The sequence below is a fragment of the Temnothorax curvispinosus genome, unplaced genomic scaffold, assembly GCF_003070985.1.
Source record: "Temnothorax curvispinosus isolate PA1 unplaced genomic scaffold, ASM307098v1 QBEX01014279.1, whole genome shotgun sequence".
Classification (NCBI taxonomy): domain Eukaryota; kingdom Metazoa; phylum Arthropoda; class Insecta; order Hymenoptera; family Formicidae; genus Temnothorax; species Temnothorax curvispinosus.
In genome coordinates, this window is record NW_020224059.1 from 447,015 (window position 1) to 470,563 (window position 23,549).

The following is a 23,549-nucleotide window of genomic DNA, read 5'->3' on the forward strand; positions in this document are numbered from 1 at the left end:
ATCTCATAGTAATAAAAATATTTGCCAACGATCATTAAACGATCACGGCACTAGAAGAAGAAAAATAAAAATGTCATCTGTTAATTAATACATACTAATAGATCTTTCAATTCCTTTTATCACTTCTGATCAAATAATAAAGATACAAAAAATATATAATTTTCTTTTATATCACAATTTTCTTGTTCATTTCACGAACTAAAATATTAATAGCTTTTTTTAAAGAAATGAAAAAGTAAAGAATTTCGCAAAAGTAGTATCAAGAACATAAGTATAAAATTAAAATAGGTGCTATAACGCAAATACATATTTATTTTCAGCCAACTCAAACTTAAATTATTTTAATAAAGATATAACAATTAATAAAAATAAAATAGATTTTATACAAAAAATTGGAATATTTCAATAAATAATAATCTTTTTGCAAATCATCTTTAAACAACTTAAAAATCTGTAAGCGAAAAGCTCGTACAGATAAATCTGTGACACGCTGTAGTGTTTTGACGTACAATCACCTAGTCCGCAACAGGTTTTCATGTCACTTTCGTGAGCACGATAGATTATATCATACTATTTTATTGATTTTCAGACACCGAATTAAGCGGAGGAAAGTTCCCGTTAAATGCGGAATCTGTGTAGTGAGATTCAATTGACTATTCAATTTCACATTAAAGCATTATTCGACCGTTTCCTTACGTGTAGAATACTTTTGTGAACGAGGAAGGAATTTGATAGAAGCGAATTTTCGATGGCGCATCCAATGGAAACGCCGTCGCGCATACCAGACGCTTATTTGTCCAGAAGAAAATCGTTAATGTTATTGGAATTTCCAATGTACTTTAGGAATGGATATATTCCCTAATCTAACGTGAGACTGTCGAAACCTTTTCACAAGTATTGAAAAAAAAATACAATAGGGAAGACGGAATGCGATAGATTGTGTTGACTTCTACTGACAGAACTTATATGAATACTTAAATAATAGTTAAGAATATTATCGAAAAAATAAAAGCAATATAATAGAACAAGATAAATTAAAATAAGCCATTATCTTATTAAGGAACATAATACAAAGAGAATTAAAATTAATTAATCGTACACTGTGCTTTATGTGGACAATTATTGATTCTCATACACGTATCGTGGAATAAAAAAATGGCCTATAAAAGATATTAATAAAATTAATTTCGAATTTTATTCACGATGATTTTTACGTGTCGAGATATTTAAAAATCGAAACGGTATATTAATTCCGATAGACTTATGCGCGCGAGTGCAACGCTGTTAATGCGTCTGTATTATTGTAATTTTAGCGAATGCGGAATGCGAGCGCATCGCATTCCGCTTCATATTTGTGCAAAATGCTCTCGTCGAGGTCTCTGCCCGCGACTCATGTCATGGTGATGCGCGTAATCGAATTTTCCGTGATTTTCATCTGCAGTTCCACTTGACGAATGTGCGTATGTCACGATTTATTCTGACGCTGACGCTATTGTTTGCCTCGACTAATAAACTAATCAGAGATACGGTTACGCGCGCGCGAAATTGTCCTGCTTTTTACGATCGGATTTGTCCAAATCTACGAAATTATTTCAATTATGTAATGTCAAATTCAATTATGCATAATTTATGTTGCAACCGATGAAGAGTTAAGTTATACGTTGCATCCCGCGAAAAAAAAATTAAGAGTGCAAATATTACAATCAAATATGTTATATATTCGATCTTACAAAAAATAATTCCTATATATATAATAATAAAATATATTCATATATAATAATAAAAACGCACGTATACGCGATAAATAATTATCTAATAATCATGAAAGCAAAAAACATATACATTAACGAAATAAAACGCTTTTTCGAAATAAACTCGACACGTCAAGGATTGCAAATGTTACGCATCTAAATGTAAAAGATTATACAAACATATAATTATTATGTAATAATATAAATATATCTCAGAAAATTATGTAAAAAATTATAAGGCCTATAACTTCAGCGAGAGATGTAACTTCAAGACACTCGTCTCTGTGCCATGAATATCTTACAGATTAGGAGATAAAAACACAGTAAGATGGAAATAGAAGTCCAAGAGAGAAGTTTCTGAATTGAGTCTATAGTTCGTTGTATTTCTTCACTAGTACCTTCGTAGATTCAATCTCATATTTGGCTGGCGACATAAATGCGTTGTGAATAATACATGGCGCATGATGCGATACGTGTGTGCATTTGTGACTCGAATACTAAAACAGGCAGTCTTACATACGTCGGGTGGTGACCACAAAAAAGTACTGTCTTCTATTCTGACAGCTCTTGTAGTTTGTATTGTCTCCAAACGGAGATTCTACTTAATCCATGCCTATTAAGCGACTCGCAAGCCACACGAAGTATTGGGTTGATTCATAAATGTTTCATTTTATTTAACAAACTGAATTTTTATATTTAGAGAACATTATAACAGTTTAAGTATACTGTTTCATAAATGCTACACTCTCAACTACTCTTGCAGCAGATAAAATAATTAAATACCGAGTAACACTGGTTTCTCAGAAAAAGACTCAGTAATTATGTATAGCAGAATGTATTTATGAATCAACTCTCTATTTGTTTTCTAAAGCTGGATCGCGAATTAACAAGGAAAATAAGTTGCACCGGAAACGTGTCCCCGTAGTAGAATGTAAAATCTGTCTCAAATTAGTTCATATGAACAGAATCGAACACAAATCTTTTATATAGATAATGAAATAAGAATTTATATTAAGATGCAGATTAAAAATCATTTTTCTTTAATCAGAGGCAAAATAGTTATTATGTTATCCAAATAACGTAATATAACAAAATATTCAATGATCGAGATAAAATTGAGCTTTAGAATGTATATACATACACGATAGAATTACGTGAGAGAATTAATGTAAATATAATTGTAACAGAATTAATCATTATGCCGATCATGAGAGAAATTTCACATTATAACCTTGTATATGGGGTGTACAAATAATGACAGAAATATAAAAGAACTGAAACACAACTACGCGTTAATATAATAAAAATTAATAAATTTATTAGACATGTAATACTAACTGTTCAATCAGAAAAAAATCCTCGGATTCTAATTCAGAAGGGCAAAACTCAAAATTATGGCGCCATACTTTTTTGTTACTACACATGTATGTTAAAGTTTTGCACAATATGTAAATAAAAAATCGTCAAACAAGCTTTAAAAAGTCTCAAGTAAAAAATGCACATAAAAGTATAATTGTGAAAAAATTAGATTATTGTAACGGATTACGTATAGTAGAGTTATTAAGAAAAAGCAACGTATATAGAAGAAACAATTTCACGAATACCGACTTGCAAAATATGGTGATTACATAAGCACGAAATAATTTGATGAATTCACAATTAACGAAGACTTTATCATCAATTTTTTTGCCACTCTTATACGTTATCACTTTTATAAAAAGATCTTAGGAAGCGCCTTGTTAGACATTGCAAGTTATGGATGAGAAAATCTTTTATCCAACTATAAAGAAAAACGCAATGATATTGACCGATTCGATTTGTATCACGAAAATAAATGGCTATCGGCAAGGATAAAATAAAAGCTGATTGAAGATAAAACGGATCAGAATTGAAACAATCGCGGCTTCAGTGTTCCAAGACCCATGTCTCTTTTCCTCTCTCTCTGTACGGTAAAATATTAAAATTTCTCTAGAAGAGACGCGATTTATAGTTGCAACGTTTCTCCGCAAATTCCACTGAAAACGAGCAACACCGCTACACCGGCTTGAACAATAAGAATGAGTGCCAATTCCGGAATGCTAGAAAAAAATCTCGTAAACGTCAAGAGGGAAGAATCAAGAGCGAGGAAGAAAAAGTGACAAGTGAAATATTGATACGCTCTGAAATCACGAAGCATTCGTTCCGGTAACTCGCGAATCGAAGAGTTGTGCGATACAGAACAAATCATCCGCGAATCAATACGCACTTGTAGAAGTGCATTACGGAGTTCCATTGTAATTAAGAGTATTAATTCCTGGCCTCAAAAATAAGTCTCGGTTAATGGTACAGTGAGCTTTAAGAATTTTAACTGCATTTGGATCTCGTACAAAAGAGGGAGCGAGGAATTTGGCGCAGACTCACGCAACGCAAACACGACCTAAAAGTTTTAAGAGCGAATGACAATTCCTGGCACTTCTACCGACACTGAAAATCCTTGCTTTCTTGAAATGCATTTTTCAGCGATTTCACAATGAGCTTACCGGTTCTCCTTTTTGCATTTTCGTTTCCCCTTTATTCGTTTCAGGAAGACGCCAGACTTATTGCGACGCGCAAATGTAAAATTTCGCGCAATGTTTCCTCGGCCGTATATAAATCGAGATTCTTGCACAACGAAATAAATGTCGGGGCGCAACGTGACATCGAAGGCCTATCGAATCGGCTAAAAATAACGGAAAGCGAGTGCGCATGATTGCGGGTTATTTCCACGGCAAATATGTGCGAGGATATGCAAACGTCAGATGCAGCGCCGATTTATGGTTTATGCATCGACAAAACGAATATCGCGGAAATCTCGGAGCCGAAAATGAAAATGGTCGCACGACGCGGCCGTAAAATTGCCGCGGATATGCCTCTACGACGTGTTGAGAATGCAGCTGGTTGGAAATCGCTTTTGTAATGAAAAAAGACGTGAAGAAGAACACGTAAAGCACAAAAATGAAACTTTCTGTTCTATTTAATGAAACGTTATATCAATTTAACAGCTTGGTAATCTTGCAGTTATCATAATCAGTTAATTAAAATACCTCATTTTAAATATAAAACTCATAAATTTTCATCTCTGAATTTCTGTTATTACTGCTATTATTTTATTATCACGTAATCAACTAAATTCTCATTAGTCAACTCTCTCAGCTAGCGGTATTAAAAATGCAGAACTTATTCTGGCTCGCGGGCAAAAATTAAATAAAAAACGTGAGTAACAGTATCGTCATCGGTATCAAATATTATACATTTGAAATTTATAAAGAAAGAAATAATTCTGTCAGCATCGTTTCTGCATTCTTTAATGCATGTAATGGAGGTGGCATAATGTCTCTATCAACAGTTTTCCATTACGCTTTCCGGAGCGTCTTCTCTTCCCATTCTGTCGGGAGATACCATTCTTCCATTTCAGTGGTTACTGTATACATAATAAATTGTAATTGTATAGCTCCACTTTTAAAGAGAAATAAATATTTTTGCTTCAGAAAGAGAGAGAGAGAGAGAGAGAGAGAGAAAGAAAGAGAAATCGTATTTCCTTCTTTAAGAAAGAAAACCTATTTACTTTATCCACTTTCCCGATAGATTATGAATCTCAAATATAGCAAAAAATAACATTATGTCCATTAGTTATATTCGCAAAGCCCTTTCATTTAGTCATATCGAGATATTCCTGCAAATAACTAATTATTGCAAAGAAACTTAATTTCCAGAACGTCAAAGAGCGCAACTGCGCACTAAAGTTTCTGGACTTGCTATTAAGCAGTCCTTAATTAGTTAAATGTAATCTCCAACATTACTACTTCATAACGTACAAATCTCAGCATAAATGTCGCAATTGTATATTGCATCAGTATGATATGAGATAAGAAATGTTCAAACATTATTTACTCAAAAACACTTTTCTATAACGAGAAATAATTATAATTCAATTCTACATTAATTTAATTTAATAAAAAGAATTAAAAATATTTACGATTTTATTTTATATAATCATTTTATATATCGTGATATATCATTTTATCTATATCGTAATATATTGTTCAAGATATTGTTTTAAAAAGAATCAAGACCACACAATTTACTTGAAAAAGCCGAAAAATGCCGATATACCATGAAGATAAGTACAGATGTCCTCTACCGCGCAATCCTCGCACTAATTGGCATAATCAAGCAACGACTAAGACCCAGGTAACCTGACGTTCGGCTCGCAACTACGTTACACCAAGTACGTACAATTTGGGCGATATACAACTCCCCTAAGTCGCCATAGATTCAGAGTAATTGCGAAGTGCTGTGCGGCGCCGTACCGCCCCGACGACGACAACGGCTAGCGACGCAACACGACGCGGCGCGACGGGCGTGCGGCGTACAAGCGGCAAACTTTTGTCCTTGTGGTCTTACCGCGGGAAAGTCGGTCGCGGGATTTTCTGGAAGGCGCCATTGCAGAGAAGATACGAAGCGCGACGGAAAAAGATAACCACGAGTGCCTCGCAGTCGCCCGGACCGCAAGAACGAAGTCCGGGATCTCTGGGACTTATTAGAACATGCCTCGACGTAAAGCGAGAGAAAGCGAGAGCGACCACTCGACGTGTACAATGTATATCTCGCTTTACGAAAATGTCCAGCATTTGTTGGCCATTTTATATACGTATTTACAGGGTGTCTCGGAGTATTCGCCATTAATTTTAACCCGAAAGTATTCGTGGGTCAGTTATTTTGATTTACAATAATAAAAAGTTTTATTTCGACTCAATTGGCTAATATATAAAGTTAACACAAACGTTACGACGTTTCGATCCCTTGGTTCGGATCCTTATCAAGCAACTACTACAAAAGAACCATCACATTCACATTAAACCCATGAAGATTTTTGCCGAAAAAATCATAAGTGTGAGATGTGGAATGTCGCTAATAATGACTTGAATAGATGCAGTATATAAATGCGCGAATTAAAACCATAAACCATTGTGTTGTTGTAAAACGTAGCGCACGTGTTGTCGAGGCGAGCATGTTCATGCGACTAATTTTGATTTACCTCCCGCGGATATTTTTTTCCAATTTTTATTTAAATGCAGAAAAAGACCTATAGCTGTGTAAAAACGCGCCTCTTTCTGACAGAATTTATTCGCAATAGTAATTCACGTAGAAATCAAAATAATGTTATAAAAAATAATTGCCGTAAAATTTTATTTTCCTTAAATTTTACAACAACGTTCTTATAAAATTGTATTTATTTCATCGTAGTAATTATTTTATTACATGAATATTTTTCAAGTACATGTATTGATAATGAAAAATATTCAAAAACGAACAACTTAGAAGAACTTTTTTCAGATATTTAACAATTAATTAAACTCCAAACAAAGTAATAAAAATAAAGAATACCTTTTAACTTCGAATAAATAATAAGTACATACTTGCCAATCTAAAATTTAATTCCTGAAAACTTCTGCGCCTTCAATAATTAATTTAGAAGAGCTATTATAGCGTTTCGATATTATTTTAGGTCGATTCTTTAAATTAGTTAAATAATATATATAACAGGAAATGTCAGGAATGTAGAACACCCTGTATATTACGCTAGTAACGCTTTCTGGTACAATCGTTTTCTCTCAACACACTCTACTAGTCGAAATACGGCAAACGTGCCCACTCTTTGAAGTGGCGATAAGAACGTAGAGTGTAGGAGAACGTAACACGCGCCAAGACAGAAATTACGTTGCTGTTCCTCATGAAACCAAAGATGTTGCCGCTCCACGTGAAAATTATTATCGTTAAGGCTATCTTACGAAACATTTATTTATCTTTAACACATGTTTAAAATTGTTCTCTGGCACATTCTACAGAATATAATTTACGCGATGTCATTTTTATACAAAAATTGCGCACATGTGTAAAAATCCTCGATAAATATTTACATATCTAACAGAGTTTTTAACTTGCTATTTTCTGTAATTTATGACACGTTCACGCATCCGTTCACGCATCCGTCCATTAAAATATTTTGTATAAATCAAAGGATAAATGTATTATATTTGTCAAATGTGCAAGATACTTAATTCATTAAATCTGCGGACGCAAAATATGAATTCAATTAAATGCATTCAGAGCCTAATTGAATTTTGTTACTCTACGTTTAGCCCATCATGTTAATAAAGCTCCTTTTAAAGAAAAGGCAAACCCGAGAAAACACATATTTATCCTTTTGCTAAGCCCTTTTTGTTGCACAAACGCGTTAAAATTGAATAACCGCTGGCCCGAAACAAGTAGATTACTGAAGGAATATGCTACCTCATCGATTCTGTTATGAAGTGATATTCGCCAAAAATATCAGGTTCTGTGTACTCTCACTCACAACAGATTATTCTACTTTGAAAATGTTTCTTCAGAAAATTACTTTCAATAAATTGTTTTTAACCGTCAAAAAATTATTTTTAATGAGAAACGATAAGATTCATCAATCGTGTAATAAATATTTAAGTCGATTTCATCGGTACCATACGGTAAGATATGAATTGTCAGAATACAGCCGAAAATCACATCGGAAATATTTATACGACAAACGTGCCAGTTACATCGAATATTTATAGTGTAATCCCAGAACCTGGATTTATTAGTTTAACAATCGTCCGTCATACAATGGGGCGCGTTGTATTTTCGAAAGTACATTTTTACGATAAAAGTAGCAAACGAAATTCCAGTACGTGAAATAACAGTTTTATTTCGTGTTACGCGAGCCGGATGAAACGTGATGACGGAACGTAAAAGCAAATGCGAAATTGTAAATGCCACAAGGGATAGCGATTTCGCGTCAAGTTACCATCAAAAATCTCCGGGAAACGGACTCTGGAAAAGAACTTCAAAGAAGAAAAATAAAATGTGACTGAAAAAAAATGCTTTGGAAAAATGGTTGGGTTTTCGTATTTATCGTTTTCGTATCATTGCACATATCGGGGTATATAATCCATAGGGACGCACCGTATCGCAACTGTGTCACGCAACAAGACTAAGACCCATTACAGACACAGTTTATCCCTTCAACTTGCTCGCATTAAACCATAATAGGTATTGCGTCGCATACACGTGAACATTGTCCGCTTTGAAGTGCCTCTCGCATACGTTCCTGACATACGGATCAACTAGGACTATCTCACGCACCACCATATTGCCATGGTCGATGCATACGCATCTATACAACCCGAATATTGTAATATCGATTTATACACAACAATGCTCGCGACATCCAAACTGGGTCTTTAAAGTATAACGCGCTCGATTTAGTTTCTGAGACGTCAAACATTCGAGATATTAAAATAATTATTATTAAGCGCGTTATCATAGCGCGCGAATTAGAGAAGTATACGATAGAATACATATCTCTTTAGAAAAATGATTGCATACAGATCGACATTTTTACATGAAAACAAGATATCTACGTAAACATTTAAATATATGCATGAACCTGTTGCACTAAATCTTTGAGAGAAGACTTCGTAAACTGGCTGAACAGTGTCAAATATTTGTTAAAGAAACGGCATACACTCTTTTTTTCTAAGTGCACAGTCGCATTATGCAAACATATACATATATCACATTTTAGTACAGTGGATAAAACAAGATAATAACGCGACAATAAATTCTGATTATAATGCATACGATAACGTAAATTTTAGTTGGGAAGTGTTCCAATTTCAAGAGGATAAGAAATTTCTCAACGTCGCGGACAGAATGCAATAACGGGGTCGTAATACCGGACTAATTGATCGATTTTAATTTCGCACAACACTGATAAAGCGAGACTGCGCGCGGAGGCAACGCGAGGAGGCAAAACGCATCTCCTCCCGGTAAAGCCGGCGCGGCAGGTCTTAGCCGCGGAGATAGAAACAGGCAGCAAGCTTATCTCGGGACATTTTCCTCCATTTCGTTCTCTCTACTCGTTCGTCAGAGAAGTCATGGGAACGCTGGTAGTGAATACGGAATTCAACGGGAAGGAATCGATGTGACAACTATGCGTGCTAGTAGGATCTACCTGGGTATATAGCTTTCAGAGAATGGAGCGATGTGTGTGGGAGGCGGACAGCTGGTATGGAACCGATTGAAAGAAAATCGATAAGTCGGTCTTTCGTAGAAAATATCCGCTCGAATGCTCGTATACCTACCGTATAACTATCCAAATCCACCCTCTAAAATCTCCTCGAGCGAAAGTTACGGTCCCCGCTCTCGAAACGCGTGTCTTTAAATAAATTTGCCCGACCTCGCAAAAATCGGAGACTTTCATAAAATATATTTGATTACAGTGCTAAACGTCGCGAGCCAGTATCGGTGTCATTTACCACCGAGGATCATTGAATACGAATATACACTGGCAATGAGACAGATCGATTCCAGGAGCGCAAAGATAAATTGCTGAGCTTATTTGGGGCAAATTGTAAGAGCCACGCGCTACACCGACCCATAGATAACCGGTAGCGATATTCTGGACCCTGCAGCAGTTAACTCATTATGTGGGCGAGATGTATTATGTCTGCACGATATTCTAGATTTACGAGCTAAGCACTGAATGAAATATGCAAACGTATGCGTCGGAGATTACGCTGTTGAACTATTGCAAGTTTAGGAGAGATCAGCAATTTATAAATAGTTATCTTAAAGCTATGTAAGATATAACAAATTAAAATACATACAAAGTACATATCGAGACGTGTTGCGTACTGTGCTTATAAAAATGCATACATCGCCGTTAAAGGCGAATGGATATTAAGAGCTCAATTGGATAATTTGCTAAGTATATATAAATGCCGCGTGAAATACAGTTTTTGAGAACTCAAACGGACTCGCGATACAATACCGTGATGCATCGCATATGCATTCTGAGCTGCATAAATCTACACTGATTAGAAAGACTAAAACGCCGTAGGAGCTGAGAGAATACCGACTCGACAACTTCGCCAGGCAATTCCAAGATGGTGTGAGTTAACGCCACTTAAAGCAGCTCTACCAGCATATAGCCGGGGATGAGCCTGGCAATCTAATCTATGCAGGTAAAATGTGCGGATGGTAGCGTGTTCCGTATGTTTCGTGCTCGTAATTAAAGTCCGGCAGGCAATGGCAATACACTCTACGGTATAGGCGGTCTTGATAATCTGCTTGTTGTAAAAAATATTCGTGAATGTCCACGAAAGCACGATAAACTCTCCGATACACCGACTGTTCGCGACTGTTTTTTTTTCCTGTTTTCTCTCATCTCACAAAGAGTTATGTACAAAATACAACAGAACACATACAAAATGTGTAAAATCCAAGTTTGCTTCTAAATAATTCTTAATAATAATTTGTTGTATTCAGTTACACCTTATACCTACATTTTTAATTACTTGCTTATCTTATTTAAAGTACAGGCAGTATAAAAAGATGTAGATGATATTTAGTTACATATTTATGGAACCAAATTAAACAAGCCGTATACTTAACTTTAAAAATCGATTAAAATGCACATGTTACGCTATAGAAAGGATCAATGTCGCGTGTTAAGCCATTTCAAGTCTAAAAGGTAGACACGTTAATCACGGTAATCTATGGTCAAAGGAAAAAATTTACTCTCTAAGTCGCAAGTAGAACCGGCCGCTAACGAACGATTAGCAGCGTGATAAGCCTCGTCCACTAAAAAGCTCAACTGAGATCGATATGATTTATTAATACTTGCAGGTTTAGAGCATTAGTTTCTTCTCAACTAATAATAGTAAGTAAACTTTTTTACTCAATTATTCTACTCTATTCTTAAAAAAAATCTTAATATAATCAAGTAACTTTAAAATAATATTAAAATAATATTAGAAACTAATAATAATAATTTTTTGTGAATTAAAGAAATAACATTTTACAGTTTGTAGTTTATTGTGAATTTGATTCCAAACTGATATACTTAGATACTTATTTAAAATTAATAATTCAACGCATATACTATAAAAAATAATGCGAAAAGATACTCCTAAATTCTTCATCTTCATAAAAGACAAATGCAGAAAGCAAATCACCTAGTTATATGCGCCGTAGTAGAATAAGATGCGTCTGGCAAACGCTGAAATGCTAATGTAGAACGAACAATACCCAATGGAGAGAGAACATTTCGGGAGGTTTAAAATAATAATTAGCCGCCTTTCAAATAATATTCTTCTTCGACTTCAAATTGCATCTATTCACGCAGAATTTAAGAATTTGTAATAGCAGAAGTTTTAAATTAATTAATTTTTTGTTCAAAAACGTACGAGTATTGTAAATTATCAATCTAATTTTAATGACTTCGTTATACAATTAAATCTCGACGTATATATTTCATGTTAAAATATATCTGCATAGTATATATAACTCAGTAGTAAAGTTTTGAATATCAAAAGATCAATATACAATTAAATAACATCGCGAATTATGAAAAGTTTGCAGTTAAAATCGTGTTAATGCCGTCGTGAATTGTGCTGGTATGCGGAGCACGATGATAAATCGGTGTATGACAATTAATTTCAAAACGATTTGCGGACCAAATTCATACATCGATCGGCAGATACTGCAATTTATTGCAGTCTTCGGATGAGCAATCAAAGCCGATAATTAAACTTCTAAACTTCGCCCGACTGCGGAAAGTGCCACGCAGACGGGATTGCTTCTCCAGTATCAATTATGATGACAGAAACTCATTAAATCCATTAGATCACAATGCACTTATCGAACACTTCTCGTGAAAATACTTTCATTATTTATTTCGAAAAATCTGCGTTTAATTGGATTTATGACGAATCAAATTAATCCTTTAAAAATTGAAAATAATGCTCAAATTAAGAAACAATATTGTAAAAAATAATATTAAATACATTTTTAAACTAATACTCGTATAGTAATTGAAATTCATTCACTTAAAATCTTCTCGAATGAAAGTTACGAGATTCCATTTTAACAAACTAATACATGCGCATACCTAGATCCTATACATAAATGTTTACAATCCTCGTTGTATTCTTTCGTATAATAAACGTTTTTTAATAATAAATTTAAAAAATTCGCTGTAAATTTGTCTCCAAGGAAGCAGCTTATTTAAACTCGATAGTTTTGCTGCCAATTCATATTTTAATAATCAAAGTATGATACGCGATTCTATACAGTGAGTTATAATCGAAGAAGATAAAAATGTTGAATGTGTCTAAAGGTAGCATATGTATCTTTATGGTTAAAGAAAATAAAAATTTATAATTAAACGATACGTTAAAGCAAATTAAAAAGAAACAATACGTTAAAGCAAATAAAAATTTCTCAAATCTATAAGACATTACAAAATAATTTTAAGATTAAAATATACTAATGTACCCTTAAAAAATATTTTTACGCGTTAAATATATTAGAAAATCATTATATCATGAGATTGTCGCTGTGTTCGTCGTTAGACACATAACGACGTAGACTTTACGTGTCGTTGCAATTGTTATGCGATCCTAAGAAATACACAATCATAAAATACTTACCCTTGCCATGCAACTGCTGTCGATTCGTGTCGGCGCGTAAGTTCTCGGCCGTGTGAACCAACTCGTCCAATTGCGGTTTCTTTTGCTCCAGCTCCCGTAAGACGTTCTGCAATATAAATCAAAACGGTATGGTTGTTATCACGAGGTTTCTAGTTCGGTTAATAACCGCCGTGGTAAGATACAGCAACTAATGCGAAACCGTGGCACTTGCATCAGGCGAGCGCTCGCCGCATGCAACGGTGACGCAGCGCATAGCCCGTAATCGATGGCAGCGTCGAAACTGCTGCAAATTGCAACCTAATGGCTGGAAGTCAGATCGCTCGGACACACGCACATTCTTCGTCTAAAAGTTCAACGTGTCGGTCGAAAGCACGCGCAAGAGATACCGGGCGTTCAGATACTTTTCACTCAAACTTCGTATTTCCTGCAAATCGAGTCAATTTCCCGGTTCACGATACGTTGAGGCAAGTTAGAGCGTAATCAATTTACGTATATTGCGCGATCCATGCACATGCACCAACGCACAGTGCAATTTTTACACGATAAACGCGACACAAGAATTTTTGGAAACGTTTACCTGAGAAAATATTAGCTAACGAAAGACTAAAACTTTAATGCAACAGAAAACGTTTATAAATTCTTATAAATTCTTCAAGGAAAATCTTAATTTTTTACGACAATTCTATATTCCTATAAAATACCAATATATAAAAAATTCTATCAAGTATCATCTGCAGCTCTTTCTGTTGCGAAGAGCACCGGAGTAACGGAAATCGAAAGAGTAAGCTCTTAAAGAGAGGTAATATCTTCACGTAATATATTCCACGAAACATTCAGGTCGATCACCTGTTTTTGCCGTGCTACTGTAGCTACCTTTTGCCGCACGAACCTATCGATCGCTTGTAGGCTTTCGACGTACCGAACTCTATTCTCTGAGCGGTTCGTTGTAGCAACCACTACACGACCTTTTAGGATATATAGATCATTAACCTGCAAGGCTAATTAACACGTAATCTCGTCTTAAAATTAGACGTTAGTCATTGAGGAGATACTTGAAAGTACATTGTAGCAAAACTGTGCAAAATTATTAATCTTATAATGGAGCATAAAACATATAAAACTAGAATCCTGCAATGTACATAAAGTATTCAAAATTAATCAATGTGTTTAAACAAATTACTTATCAAAAGTTTTATTAAATCTTTTAATTAAAAATCTTCAGAATTTCTCTATATCTAATAAAACACGATAATATCAAGACGAGAAAATGTTTACGGACTCTGTCGGTTTCGTAAGAAGATTACGATAATTGTTAAGTCTCACTAATCCGCGTTACTCTGGATAAAAGGGTACCGAATGACTGTCTTCCCGCACAAGTGCTTCAAGTCTTAATCCGATTCTCGCACTTGATTGCCGATAGAATTAATTTTCGCGATATTCGCCAAGCATGAAACGTTCACTAAATCCGATCATTGTTACGTTTCCTTTCTAAAATCGCCCCCTAAAAAAACTAAGTCTCGACGAACAAAGAATTTCGTAGAATATTAATACATACTTCTACTTATATGTACCTATGTATAAATCCAATAATCAATTCTTTCATTCATAACATTAAGAAACGCATCTTTAATCGACAATTAATGTACCGAGTATAGGCTAAGAATTCCTGAAGGTTTTATCTCATTCCTGGTAGATTTATTTAATTTTACTAAAGCCTAGAGATCTTCTCGGATCTGTCGCGCGCATATATAATATATAATATAACCGCACTCTGTGTGTGTGTGTGTGTGTAAATGTACAAATTAGTTGGTTCCCGGAAAACTGCGAGATTACCTTGTTAATCTGACTAATTCACTTTGTCCGTTAACATTATAATCATACGTCTAACTTTGGTATTAAATATAAATCTTTTCCAACGTGCAAATAAATACCATCTTTTAACAGATGAGAGAATATTACGGATTGTTATTTTTCTAATATTATTTTATTTTAAGAGACGGTTAGATCCTTTCTTATTTTGGCAAATGCAATTGACAGAAAATACAAAATGTTGTAATAATGATAATCATCACGGACTATAACGGACGTAACGTCATCTATATTCAAATGCCGAATTAATATTCGATAACATAGTAAAGAGAATCGTTAATCCACTTAGCGCGGTACTTTTACTTCCGCTTCCTATGTAAAGTAGAGTTATTTACATCCCTCTGACATAATCGATCGTGCGTTACTTCCGTGTCACCAACCGCTCGAAAAGCTGAATATACACTCGCTTTCCAAAAAGTTCCAGTCACGTTAATAGGAGATAGGGTATGCATACAGTTTCTCTGTATACCTTCGTAAAACATTGAAAAACTTAAAAGTTTAGAATAATAAGGTTTGTTGAAGCAGTTGTATGTTACGTACAAATACGGCAACAGATCAAATAAATCTATGAACAAGAAAACTCATATCTTACGCGATAACTTGTAAATGGAGCTTTCTGTTTGGCTTCCTCTTATATTCTTCGCTCAATCATTTATATAATTTTTCTTCGCATTTATATATCATTCCTATAGTCAAAGAATGAAAGAGAATGCCAGTCAGATCGAAGGGTGACCGTAGGACATAGATAGGGCACGTTAACCGAGCACTCCACTCGAATCCATTCAAATAGCAGGAGCCAATGGCCTGACACATTTCCATTCCCCAGTAGTAACCAATGGAAATCCCGTAGGATTGAATTCGATGAAACAGAAGCCACGAGAATTTCATCGGATATCCGGTATCCCGACCATTGTGAACGTTATCGTTTGCCTTGGAAAGAATAAAGCCAGAAGTATAAGCCCTAAAACTTTTCGCGCTTTCTCCAAACGCAAGAAATCATTCGTAGGCTCGCATCAATCTCAAAATCTTGCGGTAAAATTAAATTTAGCAAGTTGATTATATTAAATCGTAACGTACCATGATATAACGGTACGTCTCAGCATGCGAAGTACTGAATAACGTACTAAGCTGTGTTATTGCTTCTTAATAGTGTAAGCTGTTGATCCTCATCTGCATATATTAACGTACAAATTCGTGGCAATTCTGATAGAGGACCGACATGAAAGCTGCATGTGGTAGACAAGCATTATTGTTTCTGATACGGATAAATTATAATTTATACTGTATTTGTTTCACCATAAGAGCAAGACATCACCGTAAGATCGCTGATGGATACATGCACATCTTTAAATTGAAGATTTAATCATCTAGTAATAATATCATTCAAGAATAAAATATTTAAATAATAATCAAACAAATATTATTTTATGTTATTATTTAATTTTTTCTTATCCACTTTCAATAATTAATTTTTTATACAAAAATCTTAAATTTACTTTTAAAAATAATGGAAAATATAATTCTTGAAATATATCGTAAGAAAACTCATTATATTTGTGTGCTTTTATGATATCTCTACAAAGTCTACTAAAATAATTTGTCCTCGACATTCTGCCAAATTCGCAATGAATTTATTGCTATATATTAACTACCATCGAATTAAGCGACATTAGACAACTCTGCTAATTTCCCTTTAACGACACTTTCCTTCATCTCCCATCGGGCATGTTAAACTTCATATACCGGCAATTAAGTTTTAATCTTCGCGGAATGACTTCGATATAACCTGTCAGAAAGCTCGTGAACAATATGAAATGCGAGTTTAACTCGACAAATACAATTCACGAAATAAAGCACGTACGTGAATGAGTCTTGCGTAATTACAAAACATGAAATACAAGTACATTAATTTAATGTACTAGAAACATTTTAAATACAGAGAACTACATATTTCTCAAAGCATAATGGAGCTTTAATAATACGTACGCAGATAACTTGCTCGAGCACGTTAGAATTCGTCAATGAGTAAAAAGCAAACGCAAAAGTTACGTAGTAAAAAAAATAACATTCTAAAAAAATACAAAAAATGCAAGATGAAATAAAAATAATAAGTAGAATAACAATTAAATTAATATCGAAAAAGGAGAAAGAAGAAATGGCATATAAATTAATAAATGTATATGGACATGTTAATGCATAAATATTATAATATTATACCAAATTTGTTAACATATTCCACATTTTAATTTTTTAATAACATTACTATCATAATGCTATTATATGTTATATACTATTTTATGTTACAAACGGCGGAAATAAGATACCAATCTATTTCTTATAACACTAGACACCATAGACGCGCGCCTCCCGCGCGCTATTTAGCTTTAACATTATGCTATTACTATTACACTATTAACTCCTTCATACACACAACTGTCAAAATATACGATGACAGCAGCTGCAAATGAAGTAAGAGCAGCGAGAGAACCAATCGGCATCGCGGAAAAGCGGCAACAATAAACTTCGATAGATTCGAGCATCGACTTTACATCTCTTTTTTAGATATGGAGGAGATATCAGCACATTTATTTTTCATTTTTGCTTTATAATCTTCTTTGGCATTATAATCTTTTTCCTTGTTGTCTTCATTATATCATGATGGTATAGGTATGCCATTTTTGCTTTTGCATATTACAAATTACAAAATATCCTAAAAAATTAGTGGCTATTATTAAACCTTGGAGCTTAGAAGAATAATGGCCTGTGAAATACCTCGCATAAATATACGCTTCTCGTATACAAAGATAAGAGGGGCGTATTTCTCAAAGGAGTGAGCCCCGTTCACCACGATCAAACCACGAGTAAACGGCTCGTCTAAGAAAATTGGACACGAACAAAACTTTTGACGTCTCATTTAGCGCAATCTGTCGAAACGTTCTCGCGGAAAGCAATTTACCGGGAGTAAATAGAAAATTCGATGTAAAACTTTGCGTCCCCAAACGTTCCAATAATGTCCGTAAATGTCTCCAAATCGCTATCACAACGACTAAAAATTCCGACAAAATTATGTTCATTACTCGTATTGCGAGTGAATTATGCGGCTGTCGGCGGCAACAAGTCCGCAATAAAATTTACGTAAAACATAACATAGACATTGTATCACGCCACAAATAAACTTTACAAGACTCTCAATAATGGAAAATACAGTCTCTCTTTTCACGCACGCAAATTTTCACGAAACAATCAAACGTGCATGATGTTTATTTATATGCTGATCGATTAAAAATATTGTAAAAATGGTAAAACATCATAAAAAAATAACCATTTAATTTACGAGAAATGCATCTCAGTTTTCGACTTGAGGATATATGGCTAGTTAGAGTCGTCGGCGGTAGTTGGTAGGATAACTTCTCCAACTATGAAATATTCCCTCATAAGCGACGCGATGCATCTTACTCGGTAATGTCGTTCATTATCCAGAGTGCAACCACAGCGACCACAGTAAGATGCGGAATTTACTCGATCAATTCATACGTTATTTGTTGCAGCGTCCACAAAGGTACAGAAAATACGTCAACGTTACTCAAATTTCTCAATTTCTTTTCACCGAATTAAATATGTATCTCTTTTTCAACGCGATGCAATCGTGATATAATCTTCAATCATATTTTTCCATTGTTTTCAGCGTAATTATCGAAGACCCTAAAAGCAAGATCTGTATGCTTCGGGAGACTGAAAAATCGCGACTGCAAAAAACACGAGTAAACGCAAAAAAGTCGGGTAGCGTTATATAATGTGAACAAGAAAGGGCAAGATATCGGATGGCGCATGGCAGAAACCGTTACTTTTCTAAAGAAAATAAAAGTACGCTAACGGAAACAGAAGATGGAAAAGCCGGGAAAAGAGAAATGATTGCACAACAGAAGATATCTCACCGAGCTGACTTACGAGCGACCAACGAAAAATTTCACTGCACCTTCATTTCCTCCGCATGTTTATCCGTGACGTTACCTCGTCGTCGACGGTTTTAGTATAAAATATTTCCGCGAAGATCCGCAAATTGTTCTCTCGCTCAAAGCGCAAGCGTCTCCGTGTGGTGATAAAGAAAATTCAAGCGTGTGCCTCAAACGATACCATTACGGCGTCGTCGTGAACAAAGCAGAGGAATATAAAATTATTGAACGACACGAACCCTTCGAATATTTCTTGAAAGAATGTATCGACGGCAAAGGCGACGTATCTTCTTCCCTCAGCTGTGTTATTCGACGGATAACGATATCTTTTGCGCGTCGTTTCTTTACTGAGGGTAACAATCCGGATATAGTTGCCAACCGAAATTGACACAATATACAGACTAACAGCTATGCGGATGCAATTTTAAACAAAAAAAAATCTGTACACAGTGCACAGTACAACAATTTTATACGTAAATTAAAAGCTACATAAACCATAAATAATAATAACTAGTAAATAATCTGAATTATTAAATATTACACTAAAATAAACAAACATTTAACGTTTAAGCGATAAATGATAAAGCGAGAAAATAAAGATACCTTATTATAATATAACTAATCGCCACCAGTTTTTATAATTAAAATGTAAATATGGTCGGTATCTCAAAGTATGTATACAAAAGATTAAAGTGCCATGCGACACACATTTACTTTTGCTTACAGAGAGACGCTGACGTGAGAGATATAAGTATCTAAAAAGAAGTATCTCAAGCGAACGAAAACTCCGCATCGAGTGCAGTCGAAATGTGGTCAATTTCAAGTATTGAAAGTATGTTCCCCACGAATGTTACCTGCGTAGAGCTTCTCGCTAGTCTCAAAGAGCTACCTGCTTTGCTCCTTTTTACTCACTTACGTTAAAGCGAAGCTGCAGGGTGCCGGTGTACATAGACGACGTGGCTGACGTACCAGGCTGAGACTCCTTTCGATCCATCGCACAGGTTCTCTCACACTTTGCGTCGCGCAACGAAGCTTTTGATAGCTTCCTTTTTTTCGTCTTTTGCCGGACACGGTCACTTTATGCTCGTGTGTCTAGCCGGATCGAACAAAGCACCATCAGTGAGATAGTTCTGTCGATCCCTATAGCTCTCTCGAGAAACCCGCTCGCGTATTTTAGCTCCGTCGTCGCCCGTTAAACCGGAGCAGCTCTCGCGCAAAAAGCTCGCACGTAGTCCAGATTAATGAAACGCCTATTATTTACGCAACATAAAATTTTTTGGCTGCTCTGGGGCTCTGTCGACCAAGCGATCGAACGTTTTATTTCCCTGTAGTTTTGCTGAACGGTGGTACGTTGAGCTAAACGGCAACAATAACGATTAAATACAAACGTTTTTTAAATTGTAAAATTCCCATCGCGACCCGTCGACGTTAAAAATATCGCTTTTATCTGCCAGATTTCATAACAATCAAATGCGTTTTTAAGGACAATCTAAATAATAATGATATTTTTTGCAGTAACTGGGACGCATTGTTTCATTTACATTATACAAACCCGTATCAGTATTTTCCTGGCTAGGAATATATTTCAGGTATTTTCTAATTTCCGTACCGTAAAATAAACTTTCCGCGTAATCCATCAATATCGTTGCTGTAATCATCTACGTATCACGCATCGCAAAAAATAAAACAAAAAACTACACGTCCGTCATCTTGCGTGCAGCTCCTATGAGGTTTATCGATCGATACGAAGCATCAGTTTTTAATAACGTTAAAAGCACTGATGCGCACGCGCTTACACAATTAAATCCTTTAAAAGAAGCCTCTTCCTTTATATAGGATGTCGTGTGCATAAAATATGTGGATCTAATTTTAGAGTTCATAGTATACACATCTTTCTCGTACTTAATAATGCTGTTACTTAATAACAACAATAACGTATTTTTCGGCACTTTTTTGCATAATGAACAAAACTGGGGATGGAGCTTTAAAATAATAACGATATATCTTCTTAAGCGGAAAATATATTCCTTCTAGCTAAACAAAGAGATATCAGAAGGGACAAAATGCCAAACCGTCACCTGTCAGACTGTCGGCTCGCATCGGCCTGCATGGCCCAAATCATTTATGTGACACGTAATGCGAATACAGCGGCCACCCACAATGTCAAAACTTCGAAACGTTTGAGACAGCGTTAAAACGCATAAAAGATTCAATTTCATTATATAATGAAAACGTTTTTGTTGTAATGTAAATAAACCCTGAATGTAAGTTTTGTGAGATATCCTGCGAAATTAGGCATTACCGAGAGAAAAAAGTATTAAAAATTGATTTAACCGATGTTATTGGACAGTAAAAGCTATTTGTATCAGCATGTATCAGAGGATAAACATTTGATTCGTTTACACGCGACGCATGGTAAATATACAATTTTCACCGGTATAATATAGTTCTTTCGAGATCGTTCTTTCAAAACCAGTTGCTGAAACTTTTTCGGTATATTTGACATCATGATATACCTACATATTTATCCTGCATGACATCTGATTGATAGAAGAATTTCGAATCGCAAGAAATACAATTATAGAATTTACATCAAATATCAAGTACATAATATTATAATAACATTATAAATTACATCCATTGCTATAGCGAATATTTTAATGCAAAAACGCTGTATTTAAATAGGATTTTATTTTTTTAGATTATAATACTAATAGTATTTTTCACGATGGTCAACAGTCCTCTTTTAAAACATTTAAGACTTTCCTGACGTTTCACAGAAAAAAAGAATATTCGTGATTTGAAAATATCTTTAGTTTCAACGTAGCTACCTTGAAATGAGATTACATTGCGTTAAATGAAGAAAACTTGCTTGAATGAAGTCATTTATACAGTTCAAGAAAAGAAAGTTAAAATAAAAAAAATTCTTAAAACAGAAATAGAAGCTTTACTTCACCAGTGAATAAGTTATAAAAATTGTTTGGTTTCTTCGACACCACTGGCAATTTTATTGAAATAAGTACTCACACAACGTTTCGACCACAAATTTTATTATTTTTAATTGGTATAAACCGAAGATCTTACATAAAGAAAAACACCAAAAAGAAAGAAATCGCTGAAATGTTTTTCATTAAAAAACATAATGACTCGATTAACCTACAGAAAGACATGGAGAACGTGACCACGATGTATGAAAAAATAATAACGGCTATAATGTAGTCAGTCTTTATCTGTCATATGTCGTATGTTCACTAGTTTCGTTTATTATATGTCCGTTGTCATGTGGTGCAGACGTGCTTCCCAACACAAACTTCAATCATTTTACAACTCTTGACTATGTTAATATTTTATCTACCTTATTAAACCTACTGTTACGTAACGCACAAAACATGTGTTGAAAGAGAAAAAATGTTATTATCAATCACACGATTCTTCACTACTTTTTCTTATAAGTAGTAATTATTTTTATACACTTAAAAAGGACCAAAATTCACGATCAAAACGTCGCGTCGTGTGGGTATTTCAATAAAATTGCCATTTGTGTCGAAGAAGCCAAACGATTTTTGTTTGAAATTTTTAAGAAGATTACAGATTATTGCGTATATACAAGTGTATAAGTCTTAATTTGACAATTCTCTTTTTTCCGTATTGGTATGTAATAAACAGCTTTTAACGCGTTAAATAATAATAAAATGTTGTCATTAAAAAAACAATAAGTAGCACAATTTTTTGTACTCTCTTCTTAAATTTTTTATACAGAAACAAATATAGCATTTAAAAAGTAATTTATAATTTAATCATTTAACTATATATAAATCCATTTACCGAATCAAACATTGTTAAAAGTTTTAAAACAGTTTTCCTAAAACATTTCTCGCACGCTATTTCAGTAAAACACTTTAGTTTAGCTCAACCGCACGGTTCGGGTGGACAAGTTCAAACCAGTACAGTTCCTCGTTTTACAATTCGATATTCCAGTGATGCCGGATTTTCGCCGCGACAAGGAGAGAGGAAGGAGCCGGAGCCGTGAGACAGGGACAGAGAGGAAGCTGGATATGCTGTATCGATTTTCGTTTCGTTCAGTATTTCACCGGCTGCATCCCTAATTTTCATTGGGACCCTTCCGTCAAAATTGCATTATCGATTCCACGCGCGATAACAGGTCTTTAATATCGACAACAAGCGCATTCAATTAAACACAATAGGGCCCTGTGAGCGAAACAGCAAAGGGTTAGATTTTAAAACGTTGCATAAATGATTATTCATGAGATTTACATCCCAAACCGCAAGTTGCGTGTGAGAGCAAACGTGATAAAATTCATAAATAAATCCAATACTACAAGTGTATTTAAAACGATAAAAATAAATACAATTTTCAAAGACTTCAAGCCAATTTCTGGCATTTAAACGTTCAAAAATATGTATTTCTAATCCGTCAAAAAAAG

The 23,549-nt window shown here is 34.7% G+C and overlaps 1 protein-coding gene across 9 annotated transcripts in view; it reads right to left on the reverse strand.

The window, feature by feature from the left end:
* Window positions 1-23,549, reverse strand: part of LOC112464527 (dystrophin-like) — a 455,372-nt gene that overhangs the window by 313,613 nt on the left and 118,210 nt on the right. For all 9 annotated transcript variants that reach the window (XM_025031567.1, XM_025031559.1, XM_025031568.1 and 6 more), the window contains one exon: window positions 13,283-13,388. In XM_025031567.1, coding sequence (XP_024887335.1) covers window positions 13,283-13,388 — 106 coding nt within the window. The remainder of the gene's footprint in view (window positions 1-13,282; window positions 13,389-23,549) is intronic.